Source organism: Agelaius phoeniceus, chromosome 5 (assembly GCF_051311805.1).
Source record: "Agelaius phoeniceus isolate bAgePho1 chromosome 5, bAgePho1.hap1, whole genome shotgun sequence".
Taxonomy (NCBI): domain Eukaryota; kingdom Metazoa; phylum Chordata; class Aves; order Passeriformes; family Icteridae; genus Agelaius; species Agelaius phoeniceus.
In genome coordinates this window covers 32,708,396-32,725,525 of record NC_135269.1, presented here as the reverse complement: position 1 = coordinate 32,725,525, position 17,130 = coordinate 32,708,396, and the positions used below count along the sequence as shown (strand labels likewise).

At 33.2% G+C, this 17,130-nt stretch overlaps 1 protein-coding gene across 8 annotated transcripts in view; it reads left to right on the top strand.

The window, feature by feature from the left end:
• The window catches only part of LRRIQ1 (leucine rich repeats and IQ motif containing 1), a 103,300-nt gene extending 91,193 nt beyond the window's left edge, over positions 1-12,107 (top strand). For 6 of the 8 annotated variants that reach the window (XM_077178773.1, XM_077178775.1, XM_077178774.1 and 3 more), the window contains 2 exons: positions 77-197; positions 11,842-12,107. In XM_077178773.1, coding sequence (XP_077034888.1) covers positions 77-197; positions 11,842-11,981 — 261 coding nt within the window. In that variant the 3' untranslated portion in view covers positions 11,982-12,107. Of the gene's footprint in view, positions 1-76; positions 198-11,841 lie in introns of those variants that run through there. The other 2 variants (XR_013182404.1, XR_013182403.1) reach the window with 2 other exon arrangements.
• Positions 12,108-17,130: the final 5,023 nt, after the last annotated feature.

Genomic DNA, 17,130 nt, shown 5'->3' with positions numbered 1-17,130 from the left:
GGAGTAATGTGAGCTACATTCAGAAAATGTTATATTTTGTTTCATGATTGTGTACATTCTCTCCCACTGCTTCCAGGCAAGCTCTGTAAGCAGAGAAGACATGGATTTAGACCTTGTTTCCATGGCCAGTGGAAGTGCTTTGACTGAGAACAGAGAAAAAAATAAGCCGCCACACAGACACTCAGCAAGATCCTCAAGTAAGTTATGGTTCTTTTCAGTATCAGTATTAAAGATCACTTTAAAATGCTAAGTAGAACTGAGCATGCTTGGAATCCTTAATAATACATGATGCTTATCTTTCTGTTTCTTTTTTGTTTAAAGCCTTTTCATACATTTACTACAGTTCAGTTTAAAAACTGTGATGTCAATAGACTTTCCTCTTGTGATTTTAATGGGAAGTCCCCTGTGATGTATCGTAGGTCTTCTCATGGCTGAGTCCTAAGAAGATTTTCTTTTCCCTTAAGTATAAAAAAGATTTGGTTTTAATCTTCCTCTTATTTTATTTCCAAAAGAGCTTTGAAAAATGCATGTTTTGTTACCTGAGCACCAGAACACATATCACAAATTAAGGCAGAGATTTCTGTCATGTTGATTACCAGTCGTGCAGTAGTTTATGATCCCACTGAACTTATGATACCTCAGTATTAGAGGAGCCTTTTAAAGCCTTATATTTTTACCATTCTGATACCATAGAAGGTAACAAAAGACTCTATATATAGAAAAAAAATTTTTGAATGTCATAAAATTATAGAATTTTAAGTTTCGTGTCTTATTTTGTGTAATATAACTGAAGAAATTTTAATATATTTCTGATAATATGACATACTCTATTTTTCTATTTGTGTACAGTGTTTTTTTCAAATAAATAAAAACCTAAACCCCCCCAAAAGCACAATACGGAAAATTTAAGCTGTATTAAATTAACTTGGCAAAATTATCAAAATTCCTAAAACTTTTTAAGTAGTGAAGTTTCTTGAAATGTTGTCAAAATAGTGATCAGGTATTTAATATAATTTATATATATAAATTGCTGGATTTCCTTTTTGATTATGTTTTCATATATACTGAATTTCCACTTTCAATTTAAAAATTAAAATTCAAGAAAAACATGTAAAAATACTTGAAATCTCTATTTTTTTGACATACTTTGTAAAGGCTTTAGAATGAAGATTTATTTACATTACTTCACCACAAGCAAAAAATATAGTGACTCAATATGTTTGTGCTTATTGAATTGTTTTACATTCCTAAAATTAGATTACATAAAATTTATCATCATAGTCTAAGTTAATTGTACCAATGGAAAAAAAACCATAATTCTGTCTTTGTGCCTGCCATCTTAGAAAAGAACAAATTGTGTCCTTCGTTTTCTTGTTTCTCTCCATTGGCTAGTAATGAAGCCACACCATTTAAATTAGATGAGATTCCTAACTGCTAAGATCCTGAATTTAGGTGAGATAACTCTAAACTACTGATGTCAATGACAAAATTATCATTTTATTCATGTATCCAGAATAGAATGGGTCTGTATTTTGAATAATTGAGTTAAATAGTATACACTGCATTCCTATTAGTGTGTAACTGTTGTTTAGACTGTAACCTATATTGTAACTCCATGCAAAAATAAATTAATATGAACTCTTGCCTGTGTGAATCTTGGAGAATGGGTTTTTCTTAAGAAAATAAAAAAGTGCCATTGCTTTATGCCTTCAAGAAGGAGAGATTAGGAAGGGAGCAGGAAGGAACAACCAACTGGCAGAGTGATAAATGTGAGGGAGCGGGGGTGGAGAGACAGAGAGTTTACAATGTCTGCTAATATAGGTATGCTTTCAAAAAATACATCTACTGTGCCATACCTACATATTCATTCTTATTTCAGTAATCCAGGAACTAAGGAAAAAAAAGCCCAAGTCTTATGTCTTTTTGAATATGTTTCTGCATATCTGTCTTTATAAATATTAGCATCGTGGACTTAAGAAATTAAACAGTGATGATGCATTCAATTGTGTCACTTCTGATATATAAAATCACATATTACTGTCACCTTTTTACATTTCATACGCAGTATAGAAACATGTTTATTACATTATTTCTCTTTGCCAAAGTCTGTTGCTTTTCAATGATCAGAATAAATCATTTAGCCCCATGATATCTTTAATCTGAAAACATTATAAATTTGCCTTTGCTAAGAATATATTTGTTATAGAATGCTTTCTTATTCTATAGTGTCTCTTGGTTTTGCCTTCTGAAATAGTAAATGAAGTTGCCTAGGAACTGTTTCAGTGATTTAGTAGGTGTGTTCCCTTTGAGTTAACCTGAAGTTGTATTAGATTGTTATAAAGATGCTGTGTCCTTAGAGGTCCTGTCATTTCAATAAATTCTTAAGTCAAGCTCTTGTACCATTTTTTCAGAAGATCTCAACCTCAATGATTTGACAAGCTTTATTAATGAAATATTATTGAGTTCACTTTCCAACATCCATAGTTGTGGATGTTCCTCAGAATTCAATTATTGTTAGGAATCAAGAGCTGTTATTTGGGAGTATCATACACGTTCCTTATATATAACTTGTAATTTAGAAATTGTATCAATAAATTGTTGAGATCTTACCGACTGAAAAGTCTAGAAATACAAAATAATGGATTCTTAAATATATTTACTAAAAAATCCCGCTCAAATTCATGTGATATGGAAATAAAATACCTTTTATGTATATATAGGGAAATGTATGAATTATCGTGTCTTTGTTAAGACAAAACATACTACACTTCAAAATTATTAGCTTTTAATTTACAGGGGATTTTAGAAAGGCTAAGTCAAGATTTTAAGAAATATTTTGTGAACTTCCCAACTTTTATGTTTTTTCTATAGATTTTTTTCCAATGGCAGGTTCTTTGAATTATGAATTAAACTATTTTAAGTTTTTTAAAAGCCAAATTTCCTATTTTTTCTGAAAAATTTGGATGGGATAGATTAATCCTAAACTAATTTAATTCTGTTCCTTGACAAAGCTAAATTAATTAAGTATTAAAAGGAATGCTTTTAACATAGAATATCTCAGTTTAAGGAAAGCATTTGCTTACTTAAAAGTATTTGATTTGCTTCCCTGTTACATGTTCAAAGGGAAAACTAACTGTTCATTAAATTGACCACATGTTTAAAAAAAATGTATAACCTAAAGAAAGAGTAGCCATTGTTCAGCTGGAGTAAATAGTTATCTGTCTAATTGATGACTTTGCTTCTGTTAATGGCCAGTATGTTATGATCTAAGAACATACTTATATTATGTTCCAGAAGGAATATAATATTCCTTCACAGTTATTGCTTTGTGCTCCCTAGTAACTATTTTTTCTTTTCTATTTCTTGAGGTTATTTTTTGGGGTGGGGCTGGTTGGGGGGGCAGGGGGCCTGAGCATTCTTTGCAATTTTTATTAACTCCATAAACATTGGTGTGAATTTCTGGTTGTATTTTTTGTCTTAATTCTTTCCTGAACACTAGTACTTTAGTCAGCATGAAGTTGCAAGATAGGCAGAGAAATATTTTGCAAGATTTAGAGGATAAGCATTTTCTGTACCTAGCTAGAGAGTATGGGTTTTTAGCATATCCTAATATCTAATTTGTGAGTAGGCTATGACGATCAACTACCTTCTATCATCCTAATCTGTTTCTGACCGACCAGTGTTGGACATATAGATGAGTCTCCTACATATTTTACATTGTCTGTCATTATAATTTTGTGGGGTTTTTTTCTCTGCAAATTTAAACTTCATTTGCCTTATATTTGCCCTGGGAACTGCAATCTCCTGACCAAAATTTGAAAGTGAAATGTAATGGGAGCTCTGCCTCTAACTTTTATTTGAAATACTGCCCAGAATTCTTAATTCTCCTCTTCCCTGAATTTGAGCTTTTCAGGAAGCCTCTGATATCAGTAAAACTGCTTTCCAGGAAAACAAATTAAATAAATTAAAACCTGAACCTTGTAATTCCTTTATTACCCTTAATTCAAAAAATGGACCCATGTATATTTCCACTAAAAAACATTTATCAGTTCTAGTTCTCCAGTAAATTCACTCTTAATATTCTGCAACTCAGTGAAAATAAATTAATGTTGTTTAATTATAGGTTTCTTACAGTGAAGTCTTCCAACTCAGAAAAAAACACAGTAGCTTTTATTTCACTTCCTTTTTAAATCTTGCTCAATTCTTTTTGCTCTTGACGGAGCCCCCACCTTGATTTTTTTTGCCTCCCTTTCTTTCATGAGAATTGTTAGAAACCCTTCAACTTTGTTATAAGCAGTGTTTTATACAGCTTCACATTAGAAAATTCCTGCTTTCCTGTTCCTTTCTTCTTAGCATCACTATTGTCTATATATTCTAGTTCAAGGACTCCTGTCTTTCATTTAGGATTTGTAAACTCTATCTGTGTAATAAGCATCTCATTTTTAAGCACTCTCTGAATTTGCTCATATTTTACCAAGGGGTTTCTTGTGCATATTTCTTTCATACATATGTATTTTTCTCTGTATTGGTTGACTATCAAACAACATATACCTAATCTTTTTGAACAGTCTACAGAATGACATCTTAAAAGATGCTGCTTAATTGACTTTGAGGTTGCATATTAAAAAATTACCTAAATGCAGATTTTAAAGGCATGTAGAACTTGCTTTCATTGAATTTAACAGGCTAGGGAGAAAAAATAATACAAGAGCTCATGTAATTTCATCATCTGTGCTTGCAATTATGAAAAAAAATCAAGAACAGATATACAGAGGCCTATTCTAAATTTTAAGTGCCTAATTTTACCAGCCTCATACTCTTCTACTAGGGTTTGGGAGTGGATTTTTTTTTAAGTGTGGATTTTTTTTTAAGAGGAACTAGCTTAAAAAAAAAAAAATTCCAGTTCGAAACATTGGCTTATAGTTCACTTAAATATCCATTTTGAACCATGGAACCATTAGATCAACAATAAGTATTTCTGTCCTATGATTTGAGTAAATAATAACAGTTTTATATTTCCTTTGCTGTTTTTAAGTAGATTCAAAAATATTCTCAAGTCAGTTCACTGAAAGGCCCAGTAGTTTATGTTTGGCTACTTCACAAGATTCTTGCACTGGATGGTAAAGATGTGTCTGTAAGATCTTCTCTTCCAAGGCACTCTTACTTTCCTTGCTTTTTCCTTTTAATTTGTCTCTTTATCATTACTGTTTTTTCCTCAGCTGTGCTCTGTAATCCTTTCTTTTACAATGAGAGGACCTTCTTTCTCTCCTCCAATTTATTGCAGCCTAAGCTTTCTCTCCCATCCCCTCTTCTTTCCCACATATGCCATCAAGTCTTCTGTTTGTTTCTACAGATCCCGGTCTGATTACTTTTTTCCCCTCTCACTCTCTGTTTCGTTTTGAATCCAAATTATGCCTGACATTATTCCTCAGATTCATCATCTTCTAGTTTAGACTTCCTCCAAATATGGCCTGGATTAGTGTACTGTTTCGGCAGATCTTAAGTCCAGTCTCTTAATGTACTTATTCTTTGTATTCTTCCTCATTATTACCTGTATTTTTAATTCTCTTAATTATGTTAATTATGAGAGTTAGGAACCATCTAGTGCCCCATAATCCATCTTCTTTATTCTTACAGTTTCCCTTTGCCAATTCAGAGTTTTCTTCTTGTCCATGGTTTTCTCCTTGCTCTGTGTCAGTCTCTTTGTTAAGTCATTCTCTTGTGCCAGCTGTGCCAGGACATTATTTACCAAGTTAGCTTTAGCTCTCTCACCTTGATTCTGAATCAGTCTCATTTCTCTCTCAGATTTTAGTTGCAGCCCTTTGCCTTTTCTCTCAGTCTTCTTCCTGTAGGAGTTTTGATTCTTACCCCTCCTCCATCTGCCATAGACAGCATGAAACAAGCAGGCCTTTAAGTTCCCTGACTTAGTACCATTATCTTTAGGAACAGCCTTGCTTAGGTCCCATGTAATATCATGGAAAAGCGTGTTTCCATACTGACTGGTATTTTAGTGAAAATAGACCAAAAGATCAAGAATTCCTTCTCTGATCATGGAAAAACTTCAATTCATATATGCTTGATCCAAATTTGGACGTATCCTAAAAGGAAGGCGCTGTTATTTGGTAGATTTCAGATCTGTCTGCAAGGGCAGCCTAAATATTTTACATATTTTCTTAGAAGTGACCAACCTTTTGGAAAATTTTGGGAGACACTCAGTTTCATCCTAAATGGTCAAAATTGGGGAAATAGATAAGGAGCTGGAACACAAAATAAATATTGGGCTTTAATGAGCAGCGGTGCTGAAATTCTTTTTTGTAGTTAGAAAAGAGTTGTATTTTATGGGAATGTATTTGAAGCACTATGTTTATTATGTTTATTTTAATTGTGTGAAGTGGTAGTTAATAAATGTTTATAATATATTCTTGTACATTGTTATCTCTTTCAACTCCATGTGACTGAGTCACATTTTAGAGTTCAGATTATTCAAGTATGTAATTGTCAGCATGATCTAGTTAGAAGAGCATCAATCTTTGGTAAACAAAGAAATTTAAGTTCATTGTTTCTATAAAATTTTAGGACCAGTCTCTAGTTCTATCAGCATGAAGTCATGAAGATTTACAAACAAAATTTACCATTTACTTTAAAAAAAAAAAAATGAGTATGGTGTTTTTTTTCAAATCTCCATACAAAAAAGACATATATCATTACATATCATGCGGTATTTCATATAAATGGATCCCCAGACTTGTCAATCCTATTTAAATTTTATCTTAAAATTAATAAATATAATGTAAAATTGCAGCACAATACCTATGCAAACAATAAAATGAAAAAAAAAATCCAACTTTAAGATAGCCATAAGTAGCATTATTAAAAAGTTAAACCTTTCTGATATTTTAGCATTTACCTTTTTCACAGACCTGCTGAACCTACCTTCTTTCCAGAGCTTAAATTGATGTAAATGCTTTGCTGCTATGCATTCGTTCTGGTCACTTTCATTAAAATGTTGAGGTTTTTTTCTCCATGCCTTCTTATGCTGTATTTGCTTTTAAGTAATACAATATGGTAAGGACTTTGGAATAAATTATATCTCCAGACATACAATGTTAGGTGGATCAATAAATGTCCTATGACGTTTACTATGCATCATAAAATTTCTATCATAACCCTTTTAACAAAGCTTTTCTTCTTGGACACCAAGAATTTCATTCAAAGCATTTTACATATTGCATTACTTATCAAAACAGTGGATATGTAAACCTTGACATTTGTTAAAAGACCCAGGCTTTAACAAAAAAAAGACCAGAACAAATTGATAGCAGAAAACAGATTAAACAACCAAAAAGTGACTGCTTGGAAATAGAAGCATGTGACATTATCCCAAGACGAGCTTTCAGCACATACTCAGAGTAGGTTTTTGCAATATGCAGGCATCTAAATGTCTCTCAGACTTTACTGGAGCTTCATATATTAAGCTGTTACAAGTAAATGAATGTACAGTAAATAAGTGTTAGAGCCTGTCTTCCAAAGCCTGCTTTAGTGTAGCAGAAATTAAATTGCTTTTCTTGGCTAAGATTTGTTCCCACATCAGTTGGTATTAGAATAACCATGTACCCTGTTAAATTATACTTAATATACTTGCCAGGTTCTATTTAATTCTAGTACAAGTAATGGTAATAATAATAATAATAATAATTTTCAAAAATATCAGTACTGTATATAGTAAACCAAATGTAATTGTTCTAATTTAGATTTAGTAAACATGTTAGCTTATATTTAATATATACACCTAATTCTATTTAGTAAAGATACTAAATATAGTATCTTGAGATGCTGTGAATCTTTCTGTTGTTGCTTTTGGGCAAGGCCCACTACAAATACACTTAAAGAACATAACATGAACTAAAAGTATTGTGATTATGCTTACAGTTATTAATAAATCACAAATACACAAATCAATGTGTGTATTTATGCATATTAATGAAATATATGCCTCTTTATAGCAAAATATGACTATGTCATATATGTCACATTTATTTTACCAATTAAGAAATTATGATAGCAGTAATGTGATTCACTCACATGCTAGTATTCTCTTAATTAACTCACAAACACAACCATTCATTTGCAAGATACATTGCAGAGGGGAAAATGGCATGCTGTAAAAGTGTTCACATCATTAGTAATGCTGTAAGAGAAATATGTAAGGTCCTTCAATAAAATCCCCAATCAATAAATATAAGAGAAAAAATATAATGAGGATTCATTTTTATATGTTTTGAGAGTTTTCAGAAAGTTAGGGTTTTTTTCTGGTTTGTGACTTTTTTTTTAACAAGACTGTTTTTAAGGACAATTTCTAGATTCAGCCTATCAAATCAAAGTGCCACTGTCATCCCTTACCAGACTCTCTTGTCTCCTCTCATTCTCTTGATCTTCACAAAATTCTAACCATTTCCTAATGGAGGTGTCTTTATTGAATATTTCTGAAGGAAAAAAAATGCCCGTTTGTAAATCAGAATCAGAAAATCTTTTGTAAACACAGGTATTGACAACAAAGTTACTGAGTTTTTTTCGTTTATATGCAATTTTTTTTACTTCTTGCAAAATTCTACCTTGATGCTCACTTTACACTTAAGTGCAAAGCTGCTCTTACTTGAGCACATGTGAAATAGTCATACCTAGATTTTCACTGGAATAGCAAAAGCCATGAAATAAAAGTAAGCATATTAATTTGTGGGCATATGTATGATCAGTCAGGTAAGTCCCATATTTGCAACACATTCCATTCATTATTGGATTAGATATTAGGAAAAATGTTTTCACCAAAGAGGTAATCAAACATTAGAACAGGCTGACCAGAGAAGTGGTGGAATCACCATCCCTGAAAATGTTCAAAAAACATGTGAATGTGATGCTTAGAGACATGGTTTAGTGGTGGATTGGGCAGTGCTGAGTTAATGGTTGGACTCCATGGTCTTAGAGGTCCTCTCCAGCCTTCATGAATCTATTATTCTATTCTTATTTTTCATTAATCTTGCTGTTTGGTCATGCGTTAAACTCTAGGAGAAAGAACTGCAACAAAATCCTTTCTCATATTTGACTAAAACCTTCATTATACCTTTGCTTTAGGACACAATTTTTCAATCATAAATAATATTTAGCCACTAGCAGTTACAATAACCACGAGTGTAACATCTGAGAAATAGCTGTGATCTGAATAGGAGTAAGCAAACTGCATTATGCTGGTGTGATTTATCTGTCCTTGAGAAGTCTTCTTCAGGGAATAGTCTTTTGGTACTCCATGCCAGCTCTGTCTTTCATCACTCCACCACTGATAACTGGAACAGCAGCATTGATAACATTACTCATCTCGTAGTAGATATTTAGTAGATATAAAAAGTGATTTATCAGAAGTGCAAACATGATTATCGTCATTTCAAAGATGGAAAGATGGGACATACAAAGGGAATGATTTACAGTGATTTACATTACAGTGATATTTCATTCCAAATTAGTTGATCTTTCTCTACAATGGCTTTATTTTCTTTGGCTGAATTGTGCTGAGAACTGTGTAAAGGGAGGAAAGAAAGAATACAGAGTTAGTCTGTGCTTCAATAGGTCACAACTGTATAATAAAGTTTAAAGCAGGAAGTCTAACGAGAGCAGATTTTAAAAAAAAGAGACCCATGGGTATCAGACTTTGGGACAGCCTCTGATGTATTAAACCTGCATACAGCAGGTCTTTGGGATTTTTTTAATGGAACAATAATACATATTTCATACTGACGTAAGGACAATATATTCCTTCCAATGCATTGTATATAATTACAAGTGGAGAGGCAAAAACCCTACATGTACAGATTACTGAAATCTGTCATGAAAATACTATTTAGCAGTGCCCATATGTTCATAAATAAGTGAGGACATTTGTTAGTCCAGAAATAATCCAGATCAGGCAATTAAGATTAGGTTGACCGTCTTCCTATATTGACTCTATCACTACTAGACTAGTTTTCAAATTCATTATTGATAGGCTCTTTCTAGCATCTGTTTTTATTCTCTTTTAAAAATAATGTAATAAAATGTATTTTTTGTCAAAATATACCAAAAAATTGTATGTCTTCTTTACCCAAATTGTGATACCATGTTGAAGATGAGTGCACAGACAAAGCATAAGTTAGCCACAGTTTTGTTTTCCACTTTAAATGTGCAAGAGCAATTTCCTTTTCATTTTTATTTTAACAAAATCTTCCAGTCTTAATTATTTTTGTTGTTTAACAATGTTTTCAATTTCATAAAATATTTCTTGAAATTAAAGGCATGGAATTTAAAAAATATTATTACCATGTTAGATTTATTTTGAAGTTTCATTAGTTAACCACTTAATTTACTAATTTGAAGGAATCAGTCTTCAGTGAATATGCTATGGTTCCCAGGCAAAATAGTTAATGGAAAACTTACTGTTTGATTAAATATTTTCTTTGCTCTTTAACAAAAGCCTTTGTGTACTAGCCCTTCTGCTACCATTTGAGATGTTAAATAAAATAATCCAAAGGGAAGGAAACTGGGAATGTTGTAAAGGCAAAATATCAGAATTTTAAATCTTTAGGAGATACATCTAGAATAAATTATATATTTTAAGAAAAAAAAAATTGGCTACATCTGTAGAGCCATAAGAAGATGAATGGAGATAATGTTAAAAATACTTGAAAGCTCTTGGTTGCCAAAAGAGAGAGCTGTTTATTAAGATACATTTACAATAATTTAAGAATTCATAAGAAAGGGAACTGTAGGCTGGGAAAACCTCCTGACATTTAGATCTAGAAGCCAACAGGAAGGCATCCATGAGAAAACAAGGAACTTTTACTCTTTGAAATTTATAGCTATTTTTTATATATTGGTACATAGAATGATGTTCTACTTTTTTGTCACTATGTATTCTGAGAAATTTAATTTTTCTATTGAGCAGTACTAAAAAGTTAAAATATCAAAAATACTGAAACTATGTAGGTAATAATATTTCCCTTTGGTAAGTGGCAAAAGTTGTTCATAAAATATGCATTTGATAAGCTAGCATGTTAATTTTTTATATTATATATATATACTCACAGACATGAACTCCTGTATTGTGAACATCATATCATTCTCTTGTGAAGTTTGGGTTGTCTTCCAGAGATGTTTTCCTTCTTACACATGCCAAAGAAAGATATTATCAGGTGTAAAATGTTCATTTATTTTAAATAAATATTATACCTTTCATCATGCCTACTGGTTATTTTATTAAAATAACTGTCTGAAGAGTTTTTAGAAGCTATTGTCTAAATTACTCAAGCATCTGTATGAATGACATGAAAGTGATTGTTTCACATATTCCTATGTGTTCCTAAATTTTTCTGTGGCATCATCCAGCATTTAAGTATTCCTGAGCTTTGAACAAAAGAAATCTTTTTTTTTTTAATTTGGTCTAACATAACCACAAAAACTTGTTAATTAGATATATCTTCTGAACTAGTTCTTCATCCACTTGAAGGATGAGTTCTGTGTCAAAAGCATTGAGTATCTCTGTAAGTGTTTAAGTTCAAAACGGATGGATAATGACACTTCTAAAAATAAGATAATTTTAGTTAGTAATTTTACTGTCTTTTTGGATGAGTTAATTTTTTTTAAGTACTGCCTTATTAAACTGCTTGTGTTACTTTTAAATGGTGATACATAACTAAAAAATTGTGTGCTTTCTAATTGCACCTAGAAATATTATTGTCTTGAAAAGAATATGGTACAGTGAAATTTAGGGTGTTTTGGTTGGTTGCTTTTTAATTTCATGTCTGTTTTGTTGTTTAGAAAAGAATATTTCTACTCCAGAAAAATCATGCTTGAGTCCATCTCATACAGAGCGGATATCATTTCGAGACCATCCAGTGCAGCTAAGTGGAGGATGGGGAGCAGGCAAAAAAAGGCAAAAGCTTAAAAATATTAGCTGAATGTTGGAAATAACTAGTTGATTTAATCAAACTCAGCCAGCATATGGAGATCTGTTTCTTTTTAAGCCTCTGAATATCAGTTGTTGGATTTTCATTTATTACCAATAAACCAGTTTCAGTTAACTACTTTTGACTTATTTTATTATACATGGTTACGGTGGTTGGGGTTTTGTGGGATTTTTTGTCAAGGTATTTTATACCTGTCAGTAAGTTATCATAGTTTGTGTTTTCAATTGCTTATATGTTCATGTGGAATAGAATGCAGAACTGATGAACTCAACAAGGTTTGTTGTACAGTCACTAAGTTTGGGCTTGCTTATAAGAACTGGATGAGAAGTCCAAGTGTAATAAAGGTTCATGTTCAAGTGATGTATGTCACATATTGAAACACTGAATTATCATTTTCTCACAAAATAAAATGCATGCTTGCAAAGTGTGTTGTGAGGTATAACAGGTGGCAATGCCATTCTTAGAGAAGTCTGTTCGGAATATTTTACTGAACCAGTATACAAATGATGAGCATGCACTTTCCTTTTATTAGGAAGATGAGTAGTCCTCTATCTAGATCTTTCATGATAAATTATTGTTATAATATGTTAAAGCAACCCATTGTGGTTTTATAGTTTCAAATACTTCTGTTTCCTAGAGGATTGATTAAAAAATTAAAGGTTCTCATTTTGTACTTGGATAATGTAAAATTAGATCTATATGTTACTGTTAACCCAACTTAATTTTTTCACATAGACAGGCTCCTTCAGACCCATGTGTAAATGTTTTGTGGTGCAAGGAAATCTAGAGAAAAAGAAATCCTGTTTCTATTGTTCATGGGTATCTAACTCATTACTTCTAGTCAATGCTTTGTCCATCAGCATACAGGACAGAAAATGTTCCTTGATTTCAAAGCCTAACATTATTTTCATGTTTTCCACTCTGAGGGTATAAGTTGTTAATTGGATCTTTAAAAAGGCTGACTTTGGTATTTTCTTGTCTGTTTTTGTAAGCCACAAGCCCCTGTAGATGGAGAAAGAGGTAGAGAGAGTAATGGGGCTTGAAACTTCAGTCAGTAAAGAACATAAATTCTTGCATTGTGGCTGGTTTTAAAATGTACTTAAATTAACATGTGATGTTATTTTGTAAAGTGTTTTCTGTGCTAACATACCTATCTAACTATGGGTTAAATGCATTTATCTCCATTTTTGTGAATACTTGCATTCATTTTCAGATAAAAAGATGGCTGATCTCATGGAAAACCTCCAGTAAATAATTTTGCTTGTTTGAACCACTGTCCTGATTTTATTATCACTTTGCTTTTGAAAAGTCAGTGCACCCTATTTCAGAAAAGATTTCTTTGCCTTTCTGGGGAATTATGGTCAGGTTGCTTAACCTGACTATAGAAATCCTATGGTTGATCTTACCTGGTTAATTTTCCAAATGTATGTAGTGTTCAGCTTGATTTCAGGATCTGCAATATAATGACTTTTAAATGTCACCAACAAATACTGGAGCTTTTGCGATTTTGCTTTTAACATCAAGGTTATAATTTTTTTAGGAAAAACTTTGTCATTTCAAAATGTCTGCCCCTACACCTGGCAAAGTGTGTAGCCACCATTACAGGTATTAACTGGGAATCAAAATACAAAATCAAGAGCTTCATAGCTTAACACTTCTTGCAGATTGTCCCCTCTATTTGTCTAGAGTATCCATAATATACTGCACATCACCAAAGCTGTAAATAAGGGATATTTCATATTTTATGCTTCTTTCTGTATCTGTATCATCTATATCTGTATCTACATCTATATCCAAAAAAGTGTCTGCTGTATAAAAATTATCATACCTAATCTGTTTGTTTTCATGGTGTTTCTGAATGAGAAATACCTCCCAGCCTAAATAAAATGTTTCGGCAACATTTTTTAAGGCCTTTTATTTTGCAAAGATAAATGGTAACTTTTTAATATACAGTTTACTAAATTATAAATTGGAGTGACAATATTCACTGACAAGCCTTTTATGTTCATAAAACACTTAGTCTGTGTAAGTTAATATACCCAACATAAATTAAGGTATAAAGTATGCCAAAACATGTTGCTGTTTTCATTACATAACATTGCAATGTGTAATAAGGTGAGGTCTTACTGTATTCAACACATTTTTCTCAGAATTGTGGTGTTCAAAGTACAGTATGTCTGACCAAATACAGAAAAACGTGCAAGGTACAACTTCTGTTCAAGCTAGCAGAAAGACCTTTATTGCATTCAGGGATAAGGTGAAGCAACCAACACCACCATGGTGTTCATCATCACATCTTGGAGTATGTAAGGTCAGAGGTAGCACAGATGATACGTGGTGGATATTTATGACACGAATTTTTCAAGCCCTACTCTGCAAGCAGTTTTATGGGGGGTTTTGTGTCTTTGGGGGATTTTCTTTTAGTTCTTTCTTTTTCATTTCGGGTTTTTTTTCCTTTTTTTCCCCACTTTTCTTCGTGTCCCCCACACCTACCCCCTGATGCAGTAATTCCCATTTAGGACAAGAACAGATTCTTAAAAGTAAGTTTCTCTGTCAGTCTGTTCTGATGTTGAAGTGACTGTGAGTCAGTGACAGTCCAGCAAAATTTACATCACAGAACCCTGAAACTGCATTCCTGGACGCGCTGCTGCCTTTGCAGTGCTTCAGACTTCTTCCAAGCTCGCTAGCCTCATCTCCTCGACCCTTTTTTCTCTTCCCTGAAGATCTCTTAAGATCCTTGAAGATCCTTAAGATCCTCCTTTAAAGAGGAAGGACTTCGAATGAATGAGCTCTTTTAAAAGATCTTCCTTGTATGTACGAAGCTTGAGACTCGGGAAAGTAGGAAAGCATTCATTTGAAAGAGAGAAGAAAAGGACAAGGTGCATTTATGTGTTGAAAGGTTGATGGGTGTTACTCCTCAAAGCAAAGTGAAGAGCTTTCTACGAGCTCGTAGATCCCTGAACTGTCTTTTCCTGTGCAACCTACCTGAAGGTGTGCTCAGGAGTTCTTTAAACCCTCGGTTGTTTCAACCGGGGCATCAGGAAAAACACCTGCAGCAACAGGGGGAAAAAAAAAACCAAAAAAACAACAAAGCTCCCCTGAAGGCATAGCCTGCATCTTAACGAGGTGCTAATGTCAGATCACCACACCTCAATGACAATAGCCTGTGAGGAAATGTTTCTCGCTGAATAAAGGGCAGGTTTACCTACTTCAATCACAGTACCGGTGCTGACCCAAAAGATAATTGCTCAAAGGCATTAAGGCATTTCGTGTTTTAACAGATATACAAATAGCCAGTGTATAGCATTGACATTGTTTTGGTGCTGGGTGAGGTAGTGTTACATTTTGACTAAGTAAATAGTTATCTTTAATTATTAATAATCCTATTATTCGCGCATGCATTCATTAAAGGTGTGTCCACTGTACACAGTGTTTACGTTTTTAAAAACCTTGCCACAGATGGCATCCAAATCTGGCCTCGGACACATGGCTTCAAAACTGTGTCTTGGTCTTCCATTACAATCGTTAAAAGCACTATGAGGAATATATTGGTTTAATACCTCTTTGATTTTAATTTCGGATTCTCATGATAATAGCAATGTATGTATACATACTGAAAATCCTTTTATTAGCACTCATGGAAGCCAGACTGATATTGTGGGATACTTTGCAATCTTAATATGCTTTTCTTTTGTCAGAAAAACACATATGAAAAGTAGCTATTGCCACATGGCCCCAAAAAAACAGGAATGGAACTCTTGATTATATTATAAAATATTGAGTTGCCTGATGTTACATCTGAGTTCCAAGCAGTTTGTACTTAGCTTTGTTAGCTGGAGAAAAAAAAACCAAAACAGCCAAACAAACCAATTTCCAGCAGCTGGGGATTTTAATGTTTTGTTTATTTTTTTCTACAGTCATAAGTGAAAAATTAACTATTTTTTATAGCAGTTGTGAAATAGTTGTGTTTGAATATTAATCTGTGTCAGTCGCTGCAGGTTTTAGAGCCTGTGTGAGAAATATATATCTATACGTTCATACACACTTTCATACCTACTTTTGAATATACTTTCATATATCTATATCTGTATAGATATGAGATTGGGATCTCAGCTGGTCACGGATGCAGGTGTGGTTAAATAGGAATGGGACACCTCTCTTCTCACACAAAGTCAGAAAAATATGCCAAGTGTAGGGGAGGAGGCAGGTATGGCCTGCAAGTAACAGTGTACATTAAATAAAGTAGGGTTGGGTCTTGTGGACACGTGGACAACTGCTCTCCTGGTTTTCAAGGCAGATGATGGACAAGAGAATGCTGACCACATGTCCTTGGCTACATCCTGAAGGCACTTTCTGGTGCCAAGTTGTGCTGAAGGTTTGTTAGCAATAAAATACCCGTTGGAGAGATGTTCATGAAGTTCCATGACGTCAAATGAACAGAGACTGGATTTCTGAAGAGATTTTTACTGGAAATATTGACTAACTTCGCCAGGCTGACCAGCCTTACAAGGACTGGAAGTTGAAATTAATGACACTGTGAGCTACACTGTTATTTACAGGTCATTTAGACAAGTGAATTGTCCTTTATGGTCACTTTCTCCGTTATTTTGGTGACAGATGCAGACACAACAGCTTAGTACCTAACTAGCTGCCAAAGACTAGCATTTGTTCCTCCCCTGGTCTTCATTCCAATGTTAAATACATTTGTTTAGAGTTAGTAACCTTTTCTTAATTTCATAGTTGGTTGATTGCTACTTATATAGCACTTCTTTTTTTCGTTAAACATTAAATAAGCCAAATACCTAGGAAGATATAAAATTACTTCTGACTGAGATGCAATAGCTAAGAGCTTGATAGCTCTTTAGCAATAAAGCAGGTAAGAGCATTTTATGTGGGTAACAACAAATGCCGATTCACAAAGTTAAGTGATAAAAACTATGTTTGTAAGAACGCAGCTGAGAATCGGGTTCTCTTTATTGCTAACTTACTCATTTGTTCAATTACGCTTATACAAAGAAACCAGAGGTTAGCAATTTATTTTTTTTTTACGAGGCACTACTTCAATCCTGAATGCAAATAAGCACCACCAAATAGTTGTATCGCAGCCAAGGTGTTCCACATATATCCTGAGATGAAAGAC